The sequence below is a fragment of the Populus alba genome, chromosome 6 (genome assembly GCF_005239225.2).
Source record: "Populus alba chromosome 6, ASM523922v2, whole genome shotgun sequence".
Lineage (NCBI taxonomy): Eukaryota > Viridiplantae > Streptophyta > Magnoliopsida > Malpighiales > Salicaceae > Populus > Populus alba.
In genome coordinates, this window is record NC_133289.1 from 2,187,067 (window position 1) to 2,211,920 (window position 24,854).

At 34.0% G+C, this 24,854-nt stretch overlaps 4 protein-coding genes and 1 pseudogene across 5 annotated transcripts; 3 read left to right on the forward strand and 2 right to left on the reverse strand.

Annotated features, from left to right (window-relative positions):
• On the forward strand, window positions 1-2,480 carry LOC118052962 (uncharacterized). Its single transcript, XM_035064071.2, has 6 exons — window positions 1-202; window positions 476-568; window positions 712-810; window positions 1,102-1,143; window positions 1,234-1,465; window positions 1,863-2,480. Exons 1-6 carry the CDS (start codon window positions 77-79, stop codon window positions 2,084-2,086), a joined length of 816 nt encoding a protein of 271 aa, XP_034919962.1. The 5' UTR covers window positions 1-76; the 3' UTR covers window positions 2,087-2,480.
• Window positions 2,481-3,593: 1,113 nt separating this feature from the next.
• On the forward strand, window positions 3,594-10,203 carry LOC118052966 (vacuolar protein sorting-associated protein 52 A). 2 transcript variants are annotated; one of them, XM_035064075.2, is made up of 20 exons: window positions 3,597-3,764; window positions 3,860-3,948; window positions 4,021-4,078; window positions 4,259-4,354; window positions 4,439-4,540; window positions 4,694-4,777; window positions 5,347-5,427; window positions 5,589-5,732; window positions 5,901-5,992; window positions 6,116-6,197; window positions 6,605-6,790; window positions 6,959-7,074; window positions 7,173-7,231; window positions 7,675-7,775; window positions 8,047-8,097; window positions 8,319-8,498; window positions 8,625-8,759; window positions 8,891-8,965; window positions 9,234-9,291; window positions 9,382-10,203. In XM_035064075.2, exons 1-20 carry the CDS (start codon window positions 3,747-3,749, stop codon window positions 9,684-9,686), a joined length of 2,112 nt encoding a protein of 703 aa, XP_034919966.1. In that variant the 5' UTR covers window positions 3,597-3,746; the 3' UTR covers window positions 9,687-10,203. The 2 variants fall into 2 exon arrangements, with proteins under 2 accessions (XP_034919965.1, XP_034919966.1); XM_035064074.2 differs by having other exon boundaries at window positions 3,594-3,764; window positions 9,234-10,203.
• Window positions 10,204-12,114: 1,911 nt separating this feature from the next.
• LOC118052968 (probable aquaporin SIP2-1) lies at window positions 12,115-14,453 on the forward strand. The gene is made up of 3 exons (XM_035064077.2): window positions 12,115-12,563; window positions 13,560-13,820; window positions 13,930-14,453. The coding sequence occupies exons 1-3, from the start codon at window positions 12,276-12,278 to the stop codon at window positions 14,095-14,097; spliced, it is 717 nt and encodes a 238-aa protein (XP_034919968.1). The 5' UTR covers window positions 12,115-12,275; the 3' UTR covers window positions 14,098-14,453.
• Window positions 14,418-16,724, reverse strand: LOC118052967 (magnesium-protoporphyrin IX monomethyl ester [oxidative] cyclase, chloroplastic). The gene is made up of 5 exons (XM_035064076.2): window positions 16,174-16,724; window positions 16,021-16,085; window positions 15,591-15,918; window positions 15,225-15,323; window positions 14,418-14,922 (listed from the first exon to the last, which is right to left on the reverse strand). Exons 1-5 carry the CDS (start codon window positions 16,633-16,635, stop codon window positions 14,659-14,661), a joined length of 1,218 nt encoding a protein of 405 aa, XP_034919967.1. The 5' UTR covers window positions 16,636-16,724; the 3' UTR covers window positions 14,418-14,658.
• A 1,088-nt stretch (window positions 16,725-17,812) lies between these two features.
• LOC118053126 (probable protein S-acyltransferase 4) lies at window positions 17,813-24,836 on the reverse strand (annotated as a pseudogene).
• Between the last annotated feature and the right edge of the window lie 18 nt (window positions 24,837-24,854).

The window sequence follows — 24,854 nt, forward strand, 5'->3', positions numbered from 1 at the left end:
CATTACTCTAACTTCATAACCATTACTGTGACCTTCTTGCTTGCTGATTCAATAAGTGACTGAGAAAACTACATAAATGGCAACATCCCAAGATGAAAAGAAGATGAAGATACTATGTCTCCATGGATTTAGGACCAGTGGAAGTTTTCTTCAAAGGCAAATTAGCAAGTGGGATCCTTCCATTTTTTCTCAGTTTGACTTGGTATGTAACACTCTAATCATTGATCATGTAGCTAGACATTATTGCAAACATTTTACGATCTCATCGGTTGGAGATGTGTAGCCATAGTTACAATCCGAATTTTAACAGAGAAAAGTCGGCATAGGAGAGGGAAAGTAGTGTTTGTTGCCTAAGAAAATAATAGAAGACCATAGTATTGGTTTGGTCGTGAATCAGATTCGTGTAATAATTTATGGGATTACGCTCAAATACTGGGGAATACTAATTTTGAACTGGTAATACACCATCATTCAGGATTTTCCAGACGGAGTATTTCCTGCTGGAGGCAAATCTGAAATTGAAGGCATTTTCCCACCGCCATACTTTGAGTGGTTCCAGTTCGACAAGGTATGCTAGGATCTCTCCTCTTTTGGGACAAGCAAGATGATATGCCATGGGAAAAGAAAATCATTGATAAGATTTCCTTTCCAGGCTCCAAATTTTATATACAAGTATCAGTAAACGCTAATATTTGGAGTTTCAACCTGCAGGACTTTACAGAGTATACAAACCTTGAAGAATGCATCTCTTATTTGTGTGAATACATCACAACTAGAGGTCCTTTTGATGGTTTTCTCGGCTTCTCTCAGGCATGTATCCATATCAAACTTATTAAACCCGGCTTGAACCATCACCCGGCTCAAGGCTTGGGTCATGAGCTGAACCGAGTCATTTCATAATCAACACAAGTCAATTAAAACAATGATATTTTTGTCAGCTACAAGTTGATTTTTTTAAAACCTGGCCTGGTTCAAGGACCGGGTCTCGGGTGGACTTGCTGGGCAGGTCGGGTTTAATAAATGTGATCCATGTTCTTCTATTTGACCCGTACATCTAGTTTTCCTCTTTTTTTTTTATCAAGTCCCTTCTCTTTTCTTCAGGGTGCCACACTCTCAGCCCTGCTACTTGGCTACCAAGCTCAGGTATGTAAACTTTTTTGCTTTCTAGATTGTTTCGGGGCCTTGATAATATCATGTGGGACAATGAAAAGGGCAAATTTTGTGATGAAACAGGGAAAAGTATTGAAGGATCATCCACCCTTTAAACTGTTTGTGTCGGTATCAGGGTCCAAATTCAGAGATCCAAGCATATGTGATGTTGCCTATAAAGACACCATCAAGGTAAAGTCAGTCCACTTTATAGGAGCCAAAGATTGGTTGAAAGAACCTTCAGAGGAGCTCGCCACTGCCTTTGACAGCCCTCTCATCATAAGACATCCACAGGGCCATACTGTTCCTAGACTTGGTAGGTTATGATACTTAATTTTTAACCCTAATTAAATTTCTTCGAAAATACTCGACCATGTCAGCTTTTCAAAACTTCCAGTTCAATGCTGCATTGTTATGCTCATAGTCATTTTACCTGTCCTGGCCCGTGGGTTGATTAAAAAAATATGTGATTCTCTGACTTCTGGTGAAACTCGGTTGACCTCACCGAGTTGTTTTATGACCTGGTTGACTTGAACAAACCCGTCTAAAACCTGGCCGGATCAACTTCAAGATTTCTTTAAAAATAACAAAATGAATGATTGACCTGAACAATCCTCTAACGAGGTTTGACAACTATGATTATGGTTGTAATTGCTATATAAATAATTGAAGTGATTTTGGTTGCATGATCAGTATTTTATGTTGCAACACAGATGAGGCAGCCACGGAGCAGCTACGTGCTTGGACCACAGAAATCCTCAGTCACAATAACAAAATTCTAAAAGGGGAAAATCATGAACTGGAGAATGGAGAAACTAAAGTGGACGATGAAGAAAAAAAGCCAGAAGAGGTCTCTAACAAGATCGATACTGCTCAAGTTCAGCAGGATGGAATTGGCATTGAACTAAAGAGAGAAGTTGAAGCTGTGAAAGCCTGAAAGCATCAGAAGCAAATAGCAGGCAATAAAAGGGCAACCATGTTTAGCCCTGTAATGGTTATAATATATATTTTTTTCTTGGCATTGTCCCAGCTGAGTTTGGGTGTGTCAACCGAGTCACTAAAAATCTAGTAAGGTCGATCGAGTTTTACCAGCTCAATGTTTTATTCGGTTTAACTAAAAACCTGGCGCAGATGCAGAAGCAGCAGAACTATACTGTTCAGACAGTGGGACAAGAGCCAGGAAGCTAAAATCTAGTAAAGATGATACTCCTTGTATTCTAGTTAAGAACTCAAAGACTTGTGCATTAGTTCTCTAAAAATCCAGGGTTTCTAGAGAGTTTGTGCTTCTTAAAAGATTGGTAATGGAAGGAGTTAGACAACTTTATTTTGAATGCCATGCTTGAGATATCATATCATCTTTTGCGATGCAAATTTCTCCGCACACATGATTATAGAGGCCTGGAGAGTAGAACACGATAATCAGAAGGTGTTGATATTATGACCAAATAATAACAATAAAAAAACTAGAAATTATAAACTTAAAACGGTTGAGTTTTTAATCAAATGAGATAAAATATCAACCCAATAAAAACTAATTAAAATTGCTTGATCTTATCAAATCTTTAAAAGTAAACACCTATTATTTTTTTTAAGAAAATAAAACAATATCGTTTTAGTACTTAGAATTTTTCTCCATCTTCAAATTAAATTTTAATATAAATTATATTCAAAGGTTCTAACATCCCTTAAGTTATGTTAATGAAAATATAATTGAGGAATCTGTGCCACAAGGATCAATTACGAGAAACCAAATAATAGGACATAATTTACATAAAAAATTAGAAGGCATCACCTTTATTCTGTTTTCATACTCTTAATACATTTAAAAGCTGCATTAATGAAACTAATCACTCAGTCACGTGCTAATTTTTCTCGATGCTTTGCCCAAGAAAGAAGGAAATGTACATTAAGTTAATACTAATCAGTTAAACAACTTTTAGCTATATAATTCAACTTAATCTACATATGCTATTGTTCTTAATTATACTTATTAAACTTAGCCTAACAAATCAACATGATGACTCATTCCCTGCTCAAAACTAGAATATTTTACAAATTATTTTAAAAATTAACCTGATTAAACTTGAAATCCTATCAAAACTAGTGATATTTGAATAGATTAACTTCAAGAAATTTTTTAATTTTTTTTTAAAATAACATCATTTAAATTTATTTTTATATATATTTTTTAATTAAAATAATATTATTTTACAATTAATTAGATTGACTCGTTAACTCAGGAGTTAAATCAGAATACTCATGAGATGGGTCTTAGACCAAAATAATTATGGTAGGCAAGAATCTTATATGGGCCAGGTTTTTCCCTACATGTTTTGAGAAATTATTTCTGTTCCGCCTACGTCTTTGGGTTTAGGTAGTTCGGCCCAATGTTATATTTTCCGATAATTAGGCCCAAATATAATTAAAAAGGCACACGACGTTGCTTGTAAATCAGCTTCAAAGAAATTTAATTTTACCGTAATTTCTCCAGAGATCTAAAAATCTTCAAAACTAAACCACTGTAATCGCTTGAGCAGCAGAAGCGGGATCAAACCGACGTCAAATCTCGCAAATCCGCGGCGTTTTCCACTTAGAAAATGGCCACTACGACTGAGGTCAGTCTCTCTCTCTGCATCGTTGAAGCGATCAAACTGATTACTCTGTTCACGAGATCTAACAAAATCCGGTTTTGTTTTTTGAAAATTTACAGGCGCAATCAAATAATGAAATCGCAAAAAGTGTGTTTGATTTAGGAGCTTTTGTTGGTGATTTAGGCTCCATTGAAGATGATGCCGCTAGGTACATTTTTTGTTGTTAATTAACATAAATATTAGATATTATTTATTTATTTATATTTTTTTGCTTATGTAGTGATGATGTATCATTAGAAGGACTTGAGCAAGAACTAGAAGAATGCAGAAATGATGATGTAAGTATTTATTTATTTCTGATATTTATAGTTTATTTTTTTTCTTATTAATGTTTTTAGACTGGATTGTTGATTTATTTGTGATATTTTTGGTATAATTATTTTTTTTTATTAATGTTTTTAGGTTGAATTGTTGATTTAAGTTCTTTTTAAAAAAGGTTTTCACTGTTTGATGTGTAGGTAGTTACGAATATATTGTCGAAAGGGACGAAATTGAGAGATCACACGAAAGGGGTTGAGAATAATTTACGGCAAGTTGAGTTGGATTCGATTCAGGTTGGTGGTTAGTTCTTGTTAATTTTTGTACCATGTTTTCATGCATTGATGCGTGATTATGTTGGTGTCTTTGAAATGTTGCAGGATTATATAAAAGAAAGTGATAATTTAGTGTCTCTTCATGAGCAAATTCGCGATTGTGATATCATCTTGTCGCAGATGGAAACTCTACTTAGTGGTTTCCAGGTATGATCATAAATTTGTAGTAATTTGTTTGAGATGATTTGGTTATATGAATGTTTATGAATTGCCTTTTGGTAATATCTGAAAATGTTTTGCCTGTGATTGTGATATCATCTTGTTGCAACTGAATTGTGTTTAATTTTGAAATTTTGTTAGGGCGAGATTGGTTCTATAAGTTCGGACATTAAGATTCTCCAGGAGAAGTCGATGGATATGGGTCTGAAGCTGAAGAATCGCAAGGTATGGTATCTTTTTTGCTAGAAAAGCTGTCATTCACATCTTTTCATTGTCTGCATTGATTTTGGAGAATCGCATTTATGTCATGCTTTGGATGCTGATTATGGTGTTGACCTTTAGTTCTCTTTACTCAGCACGAGAAAGAAGTGGGGATCAGGGATTTTCTTTTTCTTGTTCTTTATGAGTTTGGGAAAAGAGATGGCTTGTTGCGTTAACCATAGGATCTTAAGGTGTTATGACTTTGCTGTTTGTAAACTCTTTTAGTTGTTTGGAAATATTTCTGTTCTTGGATTTCGAGTCAACACATAAATGTGACGGTTCTAATAAGGTGTTTAGTATGTTTGCTAGTATCATTGTTCTGCACTGCTGACATGAGCTTGTGCATATCTGATTAGGAACACTGTACCATGTATAGAGTTGCATTCTCATATGGGCATGTGCATTTTAAGTTAACATATTGCCTCTAAGTAATGTTTTACTTCAAGCTAAAAGTTCACATCTACAGTCTAATGTTTTAACGGTCCTTTTCCCTATATGTCTGTTATCTTATGTTTTCTGTGTTACTTGAACAGGCAGCTGAATCAAAACTGGCAAAATTTGTTGAAGACATTATAGTCCCTCCCAGAATGGTAGACATAATTGTTGATGGAGAGGTACTTCTGATTTATGTTCCCTCACATTTTTTTTTTGAAAAGGGGGTAAAAGCTTGCACTCTAATGCTGATTTTTGATTTAGCCTATTCATGTGGAGTTTGTTGTATTTGTTCTTGTTCATCAGCACCAATATACTTGCAGTGCAACTCTTTTTTTTCCAGGTTAATGAGGAGTATTTTAGAACTCTCGAAATACTTAGTAAGAAGCTGAAGTTTGTTGAAGCAGATCAATTGATTAAAGGTTCTAAAGCTCTAAAAGATGTTCAGCCTGAACTTGAAAAGCTCAGGCAGAAAGCAGTTACAAAGGTTGATAACTCTACTAGATGCCTGATGGAGTTGATTAGTTAGTAATTTGCTTGCTTGTTTATTCATAAGTTATTCCTCAAGTGATTTTTTACTGCAAAATTGTTTTTTGCTAATAGCTTTCCTTGGTAATGTGTACATTGACATAGCACTATATTTATATTTTTACAGGTGTTTGACTTCATTGTTCAGAAACTTTATGCCTTGAGAAAACCCAAAACAAATATTCAGATCCTTCAACAGAGTGTTCTTTTAAAAAACAAGTGAGTTTTGCATCCATAGTGGTGCTTATGAAATATGTGCTCTGATGTTTACATTTTAGCCCATGATTATTTTGCTACTTGTGTGCTTGTTGTAGTTGACTAAATGGTTGGATGAAATTGTAGGTATGTCATTTCTTTCCTTAAGGAACATGCCAAGGAGGTATATATTGAGGTTCGTGCAGCATACGTCGATACGATGAACAAGGTGAATGCATTCGAATTTCATCTGCCTTTGAATATAGACTTTCTAGGACTTTCATATCATACCTCATCTCTCCCATTTCATTTATTGTTTGGTGGAGTGCACCACTTCTTTTTCTCATTATTTCTAACATGAGAATATCTACTATAAGCTTCTGTAGTAAATATGATTTTGATCTACTGCAGTAATGACCTTGGCTTTCCACATGGTGTACATGCTTTGATTATTTTAATTTCTTTTCAATGCTACCTGCATGATACCTCATATGTCCTTACTTCTATGTATCAGACGACCACATTTTAACACCTAATTCAGTTCTGCTTGCTTTTAAGCACTGTGTAATTTCAATCCCAAGTTACCATGGTGAAAATATATGCATGAGTTTTCAAGTTCTGCTGGGCTTTCTGCAGGTACTTAGTGCACATTTCCGTGCTTACATTCAAGCATTGGAGAAATTGCAGTTAGATATAGCAACATCTAGTGATTTGATTGGTGTTGAGACCACAAGAAGCACTGGTCTTTTCTCAACTGCAAGAGGACCGCTAAAGAATAAATCAGCTGTATTTGCTCTGGGGGAGAGGATCAACATTTTGAAGGTTTTTAATTTTTCTGTTCTTTGAACTGGATTTAAAATATTAATTTCTATCATTCTTTGTGATAATTTTGTAGGATAGTTGCCTAATTTATGGCAGAACGTGTTTCTTTGTAGGTGGCATTCTTTTTAGCCAAACTTGATTCACTGTTAGAGTTTTAATTGGTTTCAGGACATGGATCAACCAGCATTGATTCCTCATATAGCTGAAGCCGGTTCTCAAAAGTATCCTTATGAGGTTCTTTTCAGGAGCTTGCACAAGCTGCTAATGGATACTGCTACTTCCGAGTATGCTAGACTTGCTCTGCTCCTTGATTTTGTTTTCTAGTGATTGGGAAACGCTAAATCCAAGCATGCAAGAATTTCAACAATTTCTCATTCTGCAGGTATCTCTTCTGTGATGATTTCTTCGGGGAAGAATCCATTTTTTATGAAATTTTTGCAGGTAATTGCAAAAGATTTTCATAGTAATCGTAGAAAGTATTTCCTACACAAATGCTGAAATGAATATTGTTGGAATTCACTGTTTACTTGTGCTTGTAGGATTGCATGCCAAGTTAACACAGAATGCTTTAGTAACAAAAAGCTCTCATTAGTTATGGTCCAAAATAGAATATAGAGGGAAAGGATTCATGTAGGTCATGCCGAGGAGTTTGGGATATAGTTTAAGTTGGGATGAGCTGTGCTAGTATTATTGTTTTTATTCCGTCCCTTGAATGAGACCATCCATGATTTGTTAGTTTCAAAATTTAGACTTGTTAATAGTTGTTATTGCTTTCTGCAGAAAAAAAGAAATTTCTTTACATGCCAACTTAAAAAGTTTTTGTATTCTGTTGCTAATATGGAGAAAAACTAATTACTTTTCATTCATTTCTGTAACTTTATCAGGCCCATTTGCTGTTGTTGACGAACACTTCAATTCAATACTACCTAATTGCTATGATGCCATAGGCCTGATGCTAATGATTCGCATAATACATCAGCACCAGGTCAAAATCTTTCCATAATTACCATGTCAATGTGTTCAATTCACTTTCCTTAAGCAATCTGATGTTGTTATTATAATTGCTAGACCACTACATTACATTTTGTGGTATTTTAGTTTGAATCTTGGCTTGTGTTGAACATTTGTGTGCTTTGTGCTGGCTGGCTTCTCTGGCTCAAACAATGAGAAAGAAAAAAGCTTGAGATAAAAATGTGGACAGATTGGTATGCTTGCAAGGAGTTCATCTATTTCTGATACCTGCTTTCACTTTTCAGCTCATTATGTCTCGGCGGCGGATTCCATGCCTGGATTCATATTTGGACAAGGTATGTTATATTCTTACTAAGTTTATTCATTTCATGTGTCCATACCTGTAATAACATTTTGGCTTTTTTTAATAAATGGAGCTTTTAGAGTTTATATGGGTCTGTGGATCAAGAAGGATCTACATATGGGCAGTTGATACTATACTACATTGTGCTGCATGGCAGCAATTTCTTACCATACCTAATGACAAATGTGATTAATTTTTTACTTGATCGAGCAGGTCAACATTGCTTTATGGCCTCGTTTTAAGATGGTATTTGACCTGCACCTTAGCAGCCTCCGTAATGCAAATGTAAAGACATTGTGGGAAGATGATGTCCATCCTCATTATGTTATGAGGCGTTATGCTGAATTTACAGCTTCTCTTATTCACCTTAATGTTGAATATGGAGATGGACAGGTTAGATATATTTCCAAGTTAGAGATGTAAAAATATATTAAATTGTTGTTTGAACAACATTTGTTTGTTTCTTGTTCCCCCCTGGTCATGTAATGCTTATGGTTTTTGGCCTCCCAATATTTGCAGCTTGAATTGAATATGGAGAGGCTGAGAATGGCCATTGATGACCTGCTTATGAAGCTTGCTAAAACATTCCCAAAACCAAAACCACAAATTGTGTTCCTTATAAACAACTATGATATGACGATCGCTGTTTTGAAGGTAGATAATTACTTTGTAAAATAGATTTTCACTCGGCTGACTCAAGTTCCTTGGTCATTTTGTAACTTCTATTAGATTTGACTGTTCTTACTCTTTGTACTGCCCACTTGTTCCCATCATTTGAATTTTAGGAAGCTGGCTCAGAAGGTGGGAAAATTCAATTGCACTTTGAGGAACTGCTGAAGAGCAACACGTCAATGTTTGTGGTAAGCATTTTTTGCTGACGAGGAATTGCTTTCTTTGATGATATTCACGTTAGCAATATCTTGAAAATTGATTCCCCCCTACCTGTTATATAACAACAATCATAAAAGGGGAAGCAAAATGGGTGAAATAATTAATTAAGAGTCACGCCGAAGGTCCTGTGAGATATCATCCTATCCGAGGACATCCTCTCCTAAAAATTAAGTTCTTTTTGCATTATCTTCCTACTGTAATTTCATTGGGAGTTTGTTTATTGCCCACTCCCTGCAGGAAGAGCTGCTACTAGAGCATTTTAGTGACCTAATCAAGTTCGTGAAATCCCGAGCCTGTAAGTTTATATTTCAACATGTCACTTGTAAGATTTCTGCATTCATTTCATTAGTAAAGGAGGTGGCCTCACTTGCAAGTTATTTGCCAGCGGAGGAACCGGGTTCTAGCACTGAGAAGCCCATAACTGTTGCTGAAGTCGAGACGATTGTGAAGGATTTTGCAAGCAGATGGAAAGCTGCAATAGAGCTGATGCACAAAGATGTTATCACCTCTTTCAGCAACTTCTTATGTGGCATGGAGATCTTGAGAGCTGCATTGACACAGCTCCTGCTTTATTATACTAGGCTATCAGATACAATAAAGAAGATCGTCGGCGGGTCTGCGCTGAACAAAGATCTTGTGTCTATATCGTCAATCATGTACGAAATCAGGAAATATTCAAGGACTTTCTAGATCATTGATGTTATGTTAGCAAACACAATATCCTACGAAGTCCATGGATCAAAAGAGTAAGCATGTATTATCTGCCCTAGCAAGTACTCTTCGACTTTGGAAAGTATTAGACAACAAAAATCGCACAAAAACAATTGCTCAGGGACAGAATTCAGCTTCACAGTTGTTGAGGAAGTTTCTTCACTTAGTTCATGTTCGGTGTGGAATGCCGCCGGCTGTCCGATTCATGAAAGCTTTGCCGTGATTTTGCTGGTGGCAGATTTTTGGATATCAGCGTGTTCTTTCAAGGTGTTTATTTTTATTTTTTATTTCATCTGTCTTGCAGCACGAAGTCAAGATGTCTGATTTGGAAAATGCGTGGATTTATTGAAAATCTCTTGAAAAGAAGCAAAAGCCAAGCTAGCAGTAGAGTTAAAAGCAAGAGGCAAAAGTTCAGTTTTATACAAAATGCTGAGGAATGTATCAAACCAGTATTATAACACCTGGTCTGACAAATCATGTCGGTGTTTTGGATTTATCTCTTTTTTCATAGCTTATGAGATGAAGTATTTCTTCCCTTTTATAAATTTTAATCGGCATTTTTTATGTCCAATATGGAATAACCTCAACAATCTGTCATATATTGGGCCTTAAATTGAAGTTGTTACAGCTCATTTCATGCTTAGACCGTAGGGTCTAGACCTTGGTAATGTTTGCAGGTTCTAGCTTGTTAAATTAAAATATATTTTTTTTAATTTTTTTTTTAATATTAACATATTAAAATGATTAAAAATTATTAAAAAAAATTAAAAATGTTTTTTGAAGGATGGGAGCATGGATTCCACCAAGAGAAAACAATGGAAGAAAATAATTAGAGACTGGAACAGCGGAATCATCGGCCATCAGTTTATATTTAGATGAGTCATGTTAAACATGTGTTTAATTAAGTTAAAATCCCTTAATTAACAATGGCCTGTCAATTGTCATTGCCTTAAATGAATAATAATGCTGTTGCTTTCGTTCATTGTCATGTCCCATGAAATGCTCCAACACATTGTCCTTTTGTCATAGAAAAACAACAAAAGACTATATACAAAGGGAACCAGACAAAAGACAGATAAATTCACAATTAAGGTTGTTGTTTCTTTTACGTAAAGTAGTTTTTTTAGAAATTATTTTAATATTTATTTATTATTAAAAAATTTGATCAATGAATAATATTTTTTATTAAAAAAAAAATTTGGTTTGATTTCTAGAAAAGTGTTTTTATTTTATTTTAAATGAAGATATTTTTCAGAAATTATAAAAAATTTAAAAATATCATTTTATTTGCTGATTATATCAAATTTTATCATTAAAATTTTGATGTCTATATATTTTATTTTGAATATTTTTTTTTCAATTTTATCCATTAGAATTTAATTTTAATTTTCATTTTTATATCAATTTTGGTCCTTATTTTTATGATTTTTATTTGTTTTTTTCTTATTATTTTTTTAATTAAAATTTTTTATTTATCAGATTTAATCCCTATTCTTTTGATTGTTATTTATTTTATTTGAAATAATTTATGAAATTATATATATATATATATATATATTTTTTTTTAATTTCATTATCTTTCAACTTTCTTATTTATTAAATTTGATTTCTATTATTTTGATTGTTATTTATTTTATTTGAGATGATTTATGAAATTATATATTTTTTTAATTTTATTCTCATTCAACTTTTTAAGTTGTAAGATTTGTTCCTCATTATTATAATAAAATAAAAAAAAAAAAATAAAAATTTATTTTTTAGCTTATTTTTCATTACATAGAAAAATACTAAAAAATATTTTCCAACTTATTTCTATGATATTACCAAATATAAAAAAATAATTCACTTTTCAAGAATTTATTTTTTTAAAAAACCATTTTCTAAAAAAAAAATTACTTTTTAACAAACAAATGGGGTCTAAAACTAAACTACTAATTGTTAAAATATGCTAAGAATATTAACTCAAAAAACTTGTAATTTAAAATTTAATTTAAATTAAATTTAAAATTAAATCAAGCAAAGATATTAACTCAATAAAATCTATCTAATGACTGAACTATATTTTTAATAATTAAGTTGATCTAGCTAGACTTCATCAAATCAACACTAAATATTTTTTTTAAATACAAAATAAAATAACACCATTTTAATAAAAAATATCACTACTTAAAAGATACACTAATTAAAAAACTCTGTTTTCTAAATGGCAACCTTATACACCACAATTATGGTGCTATTTGAACTGGTTTTGATTTATTATTATTTTTTAATTTTTTTTTTTTAATTTTTATTATTTTAATTTGTTGATATTAAAAATATATTTTTTAAAATAATAAAATATTATTTTAATATATTAACGAATAAAAAACTTAAAATCAATGCATTCTACACTTTCAAAAAGCAGCAAGTATAACTCCCAGGAAATTACCTAAGCAATTTACACAGCCATGCATGCACAAACAATTAACCCAAAGCAAAAACCTTAATAAAAGCAAGAACCCATCTCCGAAATCCTAAACCCACAAAAAAGTTCCAATCTTTTTTTTTTTTTTTTATATATAAAAAAAAATGGTTTCTAAGACTCGTTTAATTGTGTCAGATTTTATAGTTTCTATTATTTGGGTATGGAATGGTGCTTTAATAAAGATGTTTGTGTTCAAGGTTTTGCAGATGGGGCATGATTCAAGAGGGGAATTTATGAGGCAGTCTTTGACAGTTATGAGCCTGTTCTTTTTTGCTTTCTTGGCTAAGGTTACTAAAGGAGCGTCTTTTAATCCTCTTGCTGTTTTGTCTTCTGCTATTTCTGGGGATTTCTCTCAGTTTCTCTTCACCATTGGGACTAGAATACCTGCTCAGGTTAGCTTCTCTTTCCCTCTGGGATGTTGACTTGGATTTTTTTTTTTCTAGATGTGAAGTGGGTTTCATTTTATTGTTTTCTTGTTTGTGTGTGTTTTGGGTTTCAAATAACTGGTTCAGCTCAAATTTTATGTGATTGGGTTACTGGTACAAGTTTTTCTCGGGGGTTTTAAGCTTTATGCAAAATTTAAGCTTTTCTTTGCCTGTTATTTCTTCTCAAAATGAAAGGTCAGATGCTATTGGGATCTACATGACTTTTAATATGAGTTCAAGTTGTGAGCCTGTTCTTTAATTTGTTTGCATATTAGATTGTTGAGTTGAGTGATTTGTTAAAGCTTTTATCTTGTTCTTTGAATTGGGTTGATGTATTCTTCCAGTCATGAGATCGCCGAGATTGTATTTTTTCTTGTTAATTCTAATTATATTAGCTTAAATTGGTTTTGGTGCTAATTTCACTTTTAAGAAAGTACATAGTTTGTGGTCCATTAATGCTTGGGATGAGAGTGAAAAATGAGTGGTGATCAAGCACCGAAGAAGCATTTCTTTAGCTCTTAATTTATACTCACCATCCAGTGGCGATCATGCATTTATTCAATGCACGCGAGCCCAAAGCAACCGACAGGCACCCTTTTTTAAAAAAAACAATTACATCCTGTTTAGGGCAACCTGCAATTTTAGAACAGAGAACTTTCATGAGTTCCATGCACGAGATGTAAAACCTGGATGTATGTTTTGTGATGGAAAACATGGAGCTGTTATGACTTAGAGGATAAAAATTGGTTGAACAAGAACAACCAAATCTTTATTACTGCTGAACTAAGCATTCTGTCAAGGTATTCTCGATGTAACTAGATTGTTTTGCTAGAACAGTTGTCCTTGCCGTTTTTCAAGGTTTCATTTACTCGATCATTTACCCATCTCGTTTTGGTGAACAAAGTTTCTGACTTGAAGACAACTACTTTGGAATACAATGTCTTTTGGTTTATTTTTCTGTAGGTGATTGGATCTATCACTGCGGTTCGGCTTCTTATCGATACCTTTCCTGAGATAGGACGTGGACCACGCTTGAATGTTGACATCCATAAGGGAGCTCTCACAGAAGGATTGCTGGCATTTGGAGTTGTTACCATCTCTCTTGGGCTTGCAAGAAAGATCCCTGGAAGTTTCTTCATGAAGACTTGGATATCAAGTATTTCAAAGTTATCTCTTCACATACTTGGTTCTGATCTAACGGGCGGTTGTATGAACCCAGCCTCAGTAAGTCATGCTCACATCTTTTAGTTGCAACGCAATGCATGCATCTAAAGTTCGTTTTAGCTTCAAGAAGGTTGCGTAGAGATGACCTGAACCTTTTTAAAATCTGTAGGTGATGGGATGGGCTTATGCCCGTGGGGATCATATAACCAAGGAGCACATACTCGTGTACTGGCTTGCCCCAATACAGGGAGCTCTGCTGGCAGTATGGACATTTAAGTTGCTCTTTCGGCCACAAAAACAAGACGAGAAAGAAAAGTTGAAGGGCAAAACAGATTGAAGAAATGCCTCTGAACCTTTCAGTTAAATTGTGTTGTATTATCTAGCCTGCAAGCTTTGAAGGGGGCAAATTTATGCGAACCTGAAGAAAATAATAGTTAAGGAATTTAGGTTTACAAATCTTGGCTCATTGATCATTGCAAATAAAGGGAATTTACAAGTCTTGGATCAATGACCATTGTAAATAACGGGAGTTATTCGCCGTGAATTATTTTGACACTTCAATTTCCAAGTTGAGTATGGACACTTGGCATTAGTTCTTGTCAACAGTACTCTGTTCATGCTTTAGCGACTTAGACATTAACTCGCTGCAGCGTGGGATTTGGCAAAGAAAATGAATGTTCTTGTTACTAATTCCTCCATTTGTGGAAAACTTATACTCAATCCGCTTGCAAACTTTGTGTATTATAAGTTTACAACCCATATCTGTTCAGCAGCATGGAGTGAAGGGAGAAATATAGATGGTCTCAAGAGGACTAAAACAGGGTCAATTACATTACAAAAGGACACCAGTTGCATGGATGTTTCCTCCGTTTCATATGGAAAATCTGCTAAACCCGTATTAGTAAACAAGTTTTGGTTCAAACTCTGCCAAATCAACAGATCCAGACTCGATTGGTGGCATTAGATATGCAGCCAAGATTTCAGAAACCAATGCTGCAACAAGGGGAATCCTCTTGAAGTTCTTGACCAAGGAATTGTCTTCGCTCTCACCAACAGCAAGCAACTTCTGGTTAATCTCCACCATCCTGTCCAACTTCCTCTTGAACTCTGGGTTCTCAACATCAAGCACAGCTGGGAAGATTCTCGCTGTGGTGCGGTTAGTCTGCATTAAGAGAATTTCAGAAACAAACTCAAAGACTATCGAAAATCTACAACGTTTGAATCAAACATTCAAATCCATTAGTCTAGGCTATCGATTTCTTATTTCCCTTTTCAAAATCGTCCAGGCGAGCAAAAGGAGATTTAACATCGCATCAACTGAAAATATCATTGGACATTAGAAAACTAAGAAATAAAATTCAAACCTTGATTGCATATTATATATAATTCAGCATGGATATGGAAGCAAATGAAAAAACAAAACTCAGACGAGCAAAGCAGGCAGGTATAGAGCATTAGTCTCACCTCAATGATGACATGCATGTCGAATTCTTTGGTATTGAGTCCAATGCCTTCATAGAAAGCAGTTCGCTGGCAGTCGTTGAGGTACATTGTCACATACACCTGCAAAATCAACTCTCTAAGCTGTCAGAAGCGAGGAAATAGACATGATATCATCCCTAAATTAGTCTCAACGTTGAAGGCCAATACTTTTGTTGACTGGTTAACATACCAAGAAAAAGCAACCTATATGGGATATAAAGATGTTTTAGTAAAGATTTTCAATAATATCTAGTGGCCAATGGCTCCTTGTACACACACAAGCATTTGCAGAAACATTACAGATAGTCTAAATATGGTATGAAAATGCATCTAGGGTGAGAAACTTACCGATAGGCAGAAGAAACGTGACCACAACTTTGCCTTCCAATCGTTGAGGAATTGAGGCTGAGCCTTCATCAATGCAGAGAAGAAATCACCATGTCTGTTCTCATCCTGGCACCAGTTCTCAAAGTACTTGAAAATGGGGTAACACTGGTACTCAGGGTTTTCCCTGAGATGTCTGTAAATTGTTATGTATCTCCAGTAACCAATTTTCTCAGACAAATATGTAGCATAGAAAATGAACTTTGGCTTGAAAAATGTGTACTTCCTAGCTTTTGTTAGGAACCCCAAGTCCAATGCCAGATTGAAATCAGACAAACCCTTGTTCAAAAATCTGCATGCAATATCACAAAGGTCAATTAACCATACAAAGGATCAATCATTCTTGGAGAGTAATTCACCGTGTGACACAAAGAAGGGTAAGGTTTTCGCATACCCAGCATGCCTGGCTTCATCCCTGGACATGAGGGAGAAAATCTCTGCTACCACTGGATTGGTTTTCTACATCATCAAATGTGGGTGATAGATAATTATACTGGAAACAAGGAATTAGATTATGGATGAAATTAGAGTGACTGTAGAGGCGTACCTTGAGTCTCCTTCCAAGCTCTTTGTAGAGAAGGAACCCAGAGAACTCAGCAGTGCAAGACCTCTCTAAGAACTCAACAAAAATCTGTCTCAAAGGCCCTTGCATCTTATCAGCAGCTTCCTTGAACTCCTTGTTCCTCACAAAGTGAGTCTGGTTGTAGTCAGTCTTGAATTCTTGCAGAAGTGCTTCAAACTCAGACTGGTTCAAGTTCTTGTTGATTTCAGTATTGAAAAGCGTCTCCATTTCATCAAAATCAGTGGTGTAGAACCTTGGTGCCAAAAGGGTCTCTTTGATTTCACCTTTGTTACCTTTCTTCCTTGGCTTTGGGCTACTTGTTGTCTTTGCAGTAGCTGACATTTTGATGGTAATGAATTTGGGGTAGGAGAAACTTCTTGGATTTCCAAATTTGGGTGTGCTGCTAAATTTGGAGATGGGTTTTACTAAAGCCATCTCTACAGCCATTTTTTTCTCGGAGAAAGGCACTTGCTTCGAGTGGCAATGGTGGTGGAAAGAAATGAGGTTTCAAGCATAAGAAGGAGGGGCTACAAGCATAAGAAGGATAGGATATGTCACTTATAATTGGTTGACAGGTGGTTTAATCTCATCCAATGAAATCTATGTCTCGAAATGGGAACTTGACATATGTCAGATTATTATAGGCCTGCCTGATTTCTTTCCGTGGTTATGATAACTGTTATTAGATTTTTTTTTTAAAAAAAAAAAACTAGCATTTTTTTTTTATATAAATATAGGTGAATAAGATAGTTCAAAAAGATTTATTGAAATAATGCAATTGCCCCAGCTCCGATCGGGTTGCAGGTTGATCTACTTAGTCGAGCTTGAATCCACACTTGTTCGTTTAGAATAACAACATTAAAAAAAAAAAATAACCAGCATATCAAAAAAGATAAAAAAGGATAAATAAAAAATAAATCTCAAAAGCCTACTAAAACTTTAATTATGACATAATTAGTATCATAAAAAAAAATCTTTCAAGACAAATCAAATAATACTAAAAAAACTTAACAATAGTGACGCAAGTATGCCATATTTATTATCCTAAAATAACAAATAACTCACTTGTCTTTGATAACAAGTGTGACCATTAAAGTTACTATTAATGATATTTCTTGATATTATTGGTTGTCTTGTTAAGATTTTTTTTTTTCTAATATACAACCCTTTTCAAAAAATTTTCTATATTACATTATGAATTATCACAAATTACGAATTTCATGTTTTCCGATTACAATGTATATATATTATGCTATTTCATCATTTAAAAAAAAAGTGATTTAACTAATATTTATATATTTAAAAAACGTGCTATTAAGAAAAATAGCCATGTTATAATGCCATTTGGTTCATGGCTTGTGGTCTGTCTTGCTGCCCACAGTCAGATTCTTTCAAGGAGTTCTATAGATTTTTTGTTTCCTTGTTGATTAATACAATTATCAACATTTGTAGTCATACAAGCACCTGCTGACAAATTATTAAGTAAGGCCGGAAAAAAAAGAAGAGAGAAAGTTATTAGACCCCGCCATCGATCAATCATCTTGTGGGTTCGACTCAAATCTATCACAGAGAAAGAGAGGGAGGGAGGGAGGGAGAGGATAGTAGAAGTAAAGGACTGCAACTTTTAGAAACGAATCAATCACTTGTAGTCTATAGAAATGAAAAAAATTGATTCCAAACCTCTACATATATAACCACATGAAAAAAATATCCAATCAATCTTAGAAAAAATGATAAGCGATAGAAAAAACCTACAAAAAAGAAAAATAAATCTTAGCAATTTTACCCTCACAGATACGTTCACTCGTTTGCAGGTTTCTGGATTACTACAAAATGTCAGATTTACAACTTGCAACAACGTTAAGTCGGTGTTCGGTCAATTCCTATTCTTTTTCCCGCAACAGCAAGATTGATAAGCTAGCATTCAACCTTTATAAACTTGCAGCCCTTTGAAGCCAGTCAACAACCAACTAGTGCAATCACAGGAACAAGCTATCCTTTGTGTATGATTCAATATATTTGAGCAACAGAAGATGTTTTCTGCAACAAGACCTGTCAAAGAATAAGTTATGTCATTGGAAGAGAAAAGAAGAATGGAGCTTTAGGATGATTGTCACTAAACTTAGCAAGTAACTGAGTAAGATTCTAAGAAATTCAAATCTGCTTCTCCCAATTTCCGATGCAAAATTTAGAATGATTTTTTTGTGGATCGAGTTATTTATGTGGATGCATTTACATGAATAATCAAATCATCTCAATATTCTGAAAATGATATGAAGATGACAAGTCACTTCATTCAGAAATATGCAAGAGCATTACAGTTCATTTCAATGCACCAGCTGGGGCAGTTACGAAAAGGAAGGTACATGTTATTCTCTATATGACGCAGCTAGTTTGGAGGTCAAAAGGTACAAGAACAGAAGCAACAGAACAATGGAAAAAAGGGCAAGATGCAAACCTCTATACTTGAAGAACCGGTGCTGTGGTTTGATGAGAATTGTGATCATCAGTACTGCCCTCAGCTGGGTTAGTCCTATCTTCAACAATAGAATTATTGATATATACCCCATCATCTTCGGAAGTGGAGTTTTGCGAAGATTCTATCACTGCATTATCAGCCATGGCACTTTTAGCAGATTTTCCAGCTCCATCTTCAGTAATGGAAATTTGAACAGATTCCCTTGAACTTATAGCAGATTCCCTCACTCCATCTGAGGCATTTGGACAATGTACTGATTCTATTGATCGATTGCCAACAATAGAGATTTGAACTGATTCTTTCAGATCTAGCTCTCCATGAAAGGACAGGTCCATGACTGGTCTTCTATCTTCCACCCTCGTCTTTAAATTATCATCTGAATCATCATCGTAATCCAAATTTCATAAAATTTCTGGAAGGGAATAATTACTAGCTCCTGCAACCTTAGCTCCCATTTCAATGTCGATTTTCCCTTTTGACCTATCCAAATTATCTCCAAGATTTGGTGTCAGAGATCCGACTGCCATGTGTTCATCTTCATCCACAAATGATCGGAACTTATTCATTGAAGGCAGGATCTTTGGGAAAAAGATTTCTCTAATATTTCTTATCACTCCCCTATTATATGGATTCTCCTTCTTATCATACCGGTAGCGGAAATTCTCATATTTAGTCTGTATTAGGAAAAGGAACAGAAATTGTCAACTATGATTCAAAGAATAACTAGTTGGCCAGTGTATTTTGGGTAAGAATGTCACCTGGTTTGTGCAAATCAGATAGGAATGGAAAGCTGTGAGGCCACCAACAAACCAGGTAGTTATGAAGCAGTAGACCATGAGAAAATCAGCAACTATATCGTGCATTGCAGTTTTCCAAACATTTCTCTTTCCATTAAGAATGAAGATCCAAGAAAACCCGAAAATGTATATGCACAAGATGGTTGCTGTCGATATAAACATAAAGAAGAACCGATAGTTACGCTGCAAACAGAGCAAGACATGATAACACAGTAAGTTTCCCACAGAAAGGTAACAGTGTGTGATGCAGCCATATTAAAAACTGTATGGATTGATGATAGTTGTTCTGCTTGCCTTAGTAATTGGAGTCTACATTTTTTTATTGAAAACATATAGCCCCAAAAAGTAAAGGAAACTCCAGTAGCCTAATTGTGCGTTGACTTTGTGTATCCTGGCTTTTAATTGGTCATTTGTGAGTTTGATTTTTGCAAGATTACTGCTAAATGCCACAGAATTGGCAACAAGCATACTATGGATATCAACAATAAATCATGTGATTCCTAACATCTCAATGTCCTAGCCTTCTCCATAATAAGAGACCAAACTTCGCCTAAATAGTCCAAAGAAATTATCAATATTAATAGGAAAGTATGGTATCAAGAATTACATGGGGGGAGAAGAGTACAACAAGGACACTTTCTTTCTTCTTTACCACAAAAGGAGAAGCAAAATCCCATCAAAATACCGATTGAAAGTAAATGATGCACAGTTTGGATGGTAGCAAAATCCATGGAAGAAAGCATGAATCAATCCATCATAACACAAAATTTAAAGAAGCTAATACTTTCATCAGGTAGCAATTGGATGCAGTAAGACCAGATTCGAACACTTTCAGATTTTGACACACAAATTATAGCTAAGATTGATACGGTTAATAGGGCAATCAAGGAGCAGCAAGTACCATAGAAAAGGATCCAAAATCTGAAATAAACAATGAGAATGGCAAGGTATGCTAATAATTTCCATGGCTGTACTTAGTAATTGATCTTCATGCACATTCGGTTAATAGAACCAAAAGAGGAAGGTTTTCAAAATATTATTTATTTCTTACTACATCTTCTTTCCAGAACATACAGATAATCTACAAAAAAGTTGAATTTGTTGGTTGTCCCACCAAAAGAAATAATGTGTATCTAAATGAAGTTGCTTGGAAAACATAAAATTGCATCACAAGAAACTTGAACTTCCTATTCCAATGCACTGGCCAACCCATGGACAGTGATGGTCAAATCTCTGAACACAGTTGTTGCAAATTGAACAATGAGAAGCACGGGGAGGACGATCAAGCAAACAGGTGTCACAGTACTTAACTTTCACAGTGTGGCCATTTACCATCACGTCTTTTGTCCGAGGTAATCTCAAATAGGGGGTTCTCCCACTAATCCATTCCATTGACAGGGTATTTTCACCACCTGTTTCATCTGACTCGGTAGGCCTTGTATTTCTACAGACTATTCCAGGATCTCGGAAAGATGTCAAGAAGAGAAATACTAAAGTCTACAGGGGAAAAAAAGAGAGACTTTACAAAGGAATTTTTCATGATCTGCAATAAGAGGTAGTTTGCACAAAAAACACATGCTGCAAAATTTGACCACACATCAGCTGACAAAAACTATAATTTCAGAAGATTTTCATTTGGTGTTCATTTAAAATCAAATATTTTGTCTGGAAATTTTAATTAAATAAGAAAATTCACATCATATGCAGCAAAAGAAATATCCCATAAAAAAGCCAAAGAAACCAACAAATCCCACACATTTCATTCAATTGCCGTGCTTCCCTATGAAGAAGTAAATAGTAGTTCTGCCTCTTTGAAGCCAAAATGGAAAAAGAAATACTTACTAATACAGTAAGGATAGATCCAACAACTAATACAGGATACCACCGGGCATTTACAGAACCTTCATCCACGATCTTGTAATAGACTTTAATACAAAAGGCAATAGCAGGGGCAGCGATAAGAAGTCTTGTTAGAAAAATTGATGCCACATCAGGGCCAAGGATCAATCTCCCACTGCAGAAAAATCTCTGATGAAACCCAAAGAATAAACAACTAAAGATCGTCAATGCTACAATTCCACAATAGGAAAGGGTAACCAAGAAATTTTCAAAAATCTCCCGTGATTGTGTGCATTTCAAATACAACATGATCAATAATCAACAAATTTGCAACTTGAACAAGTGAATCAAGAAATGGTCACCAGAAACTACACGGAGTTCAAAGACTAACCTAACTAATCTACTGACAAAGAACAATGAAACAGATACAGATTTTATTAAGTTGATTAAAAAACTTGGAATATTGAAGATGAAATCTAACCAAAAACAGGACACGCCTCTTGCCACTAATCATGATCAAAATTGCAGGGTGAGATCATGAACAATATCTAACCAAGTTCAATCCTACACAAAATGACTTCAGCAACCAGTTCAATTATGATCAAGAAAAATTAACATTTGTTACCACTTTTCAGTATGCATCTAAACATTTCATAAAAAATAACAAAGAGGATAAAAAAGCATTCACTTCCACAATGAAACATTGATCACAACCAAGCCGACCTCCACGATCAACAAAATCAAATTGCTACCCCAAAAAAAACCCAAACTTCCAAATCTGCAGAAGTACACGCATCCAAAAGATAGAAAATAACCAAAACCCAATTCAACACATGATCAAACAACCCCATTACACCTTTCAAAAAACAAAGTTGACACATAAAGAGAGAGAAACACTAACATTGCTTCCTTTCCAAACTTGATAGAGCCTCTTAGGCTTATGACCCTAGTCCATCCTCCCTCCTCCTCCTTCTCTAGCAGGAGACGCAGCAGTAGAAGAAGAACCCGATTTCGGATTCATAATATTCCACCTCTAAACACTCACACACACACCTTTCTTTTTATTTATCTACACATACCATAGCCAAAAGATCCGATCTTTCTTTCCTTTTTGGAAATGCAATGAGAACCCAAGATTTGTAAATATCAATGGAGTGGGAATGCGAAAGAGGGAGAAAGAAAGGGAAGGTGGAGAGGTTTTTGGATAAAAAAACAAGTGCTGCCTCTCTCTCTCTCTCTCTCTCTCGATGATTATACGAAGACAGATTCTCTTATCAATTCTTTTAAAAACTGAAACTATTCCAATACTATTTGGAATTGTTTCTTTCTTTCTCTCCCTCTAGACAAAACTCTGTTAGAGAGAGGAAAATGCTGGCGATGAGTTCGGGGCGGTCGTTTCAATTTCTCGCGGCTTTTCTGCCCGAATTATATATATATATATATGATGATGAATTCAAAAATGAATTTGAATAAAACAAAATTTATTTCTTTAAGTGTAGAAGGTGTCAAACGACGGTGAATTATTTCTAAAAGTATATTCAATGATCGAAGCTTTAAATAAAATTGTGACGCGGGAATTTTTTTAGAAAATATATATTTCTAATTTTTTTTATTTGAAAAGAATTTATTTTAATTTATTTTTTTATATAGAGTTTTTTCAATTTTTCAATATAAATATTTGTATTAGTTATCTTGAGAGTTTTTATATACTTATAATGTTTTATAGTGGTTGAAGGTTTTGATCTATAATAAAATTATTATTATTATTTATTGTCATCTTCATCAAATTGAAAAGCTAATTAGATCCTTTTCTTAGTTAAACTTGAATTTTATTTAATTAATGTTAATTCAAGTATATAAGATGCATATGATCCTTATATTCTAGCCTCCAAAAATGGATTAAATTAAAAAAAAATATTATGCCTCCCTTTTTTCTTCATTTCTAATTTGATATAATTTTAAGAATTGAGGTATGATAACCGTGTATATCTCATATACTTGAGTTGATTAGATAGAAACCTAGATTTTAAAAAAAATCTAATTAGCTAAAAATAGAAATAATAATCATGGCTCCCTTCCTTTTTTAACCTTTCATTAATCCATTAAAATAGACTACTTTAATTTATTTTAATAAATAAAAAACCTGGTTCTATCGAAATGAAAAAATATATATATTTTTAATTTTTTATATGATGCTTTTTTAGTTTTATTTATTTGAAAGTGATATTTATTCTAATTTATTTTTTATTCAGTATCATCAAAGTTTCTAGTTTTTTTTTATATAAAAGTTGTAATAGTTTTTTTTTATGAGTGGAGAGATGAATAAAATTAAATATTTTAAGAATCTCATAATATTTATTATGTTTTCAGTACGGTTTTGATATATAATAAATTTTTTTATTTTTTTTCTTTTATATCTCCATTAATTGGGATTAGAGCCCAACAATTTCTAATAATTTTGGTTGAAAGTAACAGAGGATGTATATTAGAGCCCAATAATCTTGGTGTTTACTTTGCTTTGTTGTGTGTTGCATAATAATAATAGCTGTAAGATATAGCAGAACAGAAAATGCTCGTGTATAGGGAGATAAAAAGGTTCTTTCTTGAGGGAAAAAACATCCAAAAACTAGGGTGTGTTGTTTTGTATATATCACTTGTTGTCATTCTAAATCTTGATGGTGACACTCATAATGAAGTGATCATATAAATGTGTTTTGTTAAAGATTCATGATGGATAAAATGTATAAAAATGCTATGTTATGGACTTTAATTTAATGTGGTGGCCTACACAAAAGTATTGAAGGTTTCATGGGGTGATCTATGCATAAAAGAATGTTTTTAATGGGGATAATTTTTAACTAAAACTAAACTTGAGAGCAAGTTCTTTTAACCTAAAAGACTGATGCATAAGGTTTTTTTTTTTTTTTTAAAAAAAATAGATATATTTTATTTTTCAATTCTTTATTATGATTCTTTTTTAGTTTTTTTTTTGTGCTTTTTGAAAGAAATATTTCTCTTAGTTTATTTTTTTTCTATTTAGTATTATTAGTGCTTTCTATTTTTTTTATATAATAGCTTTTTGGCATGCAAAATAAAAATAATTAATTTCATCATATAACAAATTTCTTTTATCCTTTATTGCGTTTGCGTTAGTTTTGTTGTTCGTTATGTTCTACCTCTTATCCCATTTTCATAAATTTAATTTCCATGATGGTATTTTATATGTGAACATAATGAATTTTGTTACTTAAGAAAAAAAATAAATTCCCATGCATGATTTTTTTTTTTTATTAACGTGGGTGTCCGGGCCAGCTTGCGCGCACCACGACTAATCCCACGGCCCACTGAACATCCTGCAAGCCCAGTGAACAGGTAAGACACCGCGAGGATGACATGCATACCACACAGGAAGGACCCAGTAGAGACAGGAAGGGAATAGACTCTCCAGCTCCATTCTCACTGGGACTCGAACCAAAGTTTGAAGGAAAGAGAGTTGCCCCAACAACCACTGAACCAATAACCTGTTGGTCCATGCATGATTTTTGTGTTTG

Bases quoted from the DNA above. Each gene is read 5' to 3' on its own strand.
- LOC118052967 (XM_035064076.2), bottom strand. From the start codon at position 16,635: ATGGCTGTAGAGATGGCTTTAGTAAAACCCATCTCCAAATTTAGCAGC. The intron at 16,086-16,173 runs GTACGCCTCTAC...TTGATGATGTAG, and splicing joins AGCTTGGAAGGAGACTCAAG to AAAACCAATCCAGTGGTAGC. The intron at 15,324-15,590 runs GTAAGTTTCTCA...TTGATTTTGCAG, and splicing joins CACGTTTCTTCTGCCTATCG to GTGTATGTGACAATGTACCT.
- LOC118052968 (XM_035064077.2), top strand. From the start codon at position 12,276: ATGGTTTCTAAGACTCGTTTAATTGTGTCAGATTTTATAGTTTCTATT. The intron at 12,564-13,559 runs GTTAGCTTCTCT...ATTTTTCTGTAG, and splicing joins GGACTAGAATACCTGCTCAG to GTGATTGGATCTATCACTGC. The intron at 13,821-13,929 runs GTAAGTCATGCT...TAAAATCTGTAG, and splicing joins GTTGTATGAACCCAGCCTCA to GTGATGGGATGGGCTTATGC.
- LOC118052966 (XM_035064074.2), top strand. The intron at 4,541-4,693 runs GTATGATCATAA...AAATTTTGTTAG, and splicing joins CTCTACTTAGTGGTTTCCAG to GGCGAGATTGGTTCTATAAG. The intron at 8,760-8,890 runs GTAGATAATTAC...TTTGAATTTTAG, and splicing joins TGACGATCGCTGTTTTGAAG to GAAGCTGGCTCAGAAGGTGG.
- LOC118052962 (XM_035064071.2), top strand. From the start codon at position 77: ATGGCAACATCCCAAGATGAAAAGAAGATGAAGATACTATGTCTCCAT. The intron at 569-711 runs GTATGCTAGGAT...TTCAACCTGCAG, and splicing joins AGTGGTTCCAGTTCGACAAG to GACTTTACAGAGTATACAAA. The intron at 1,466-1,862 runs GTAGGTTATGAT...GTTGCAACACAG, and splicing joins CCATACTGTTCCTAGACTTG to ATGAGGCAGCCACGGAGCAG.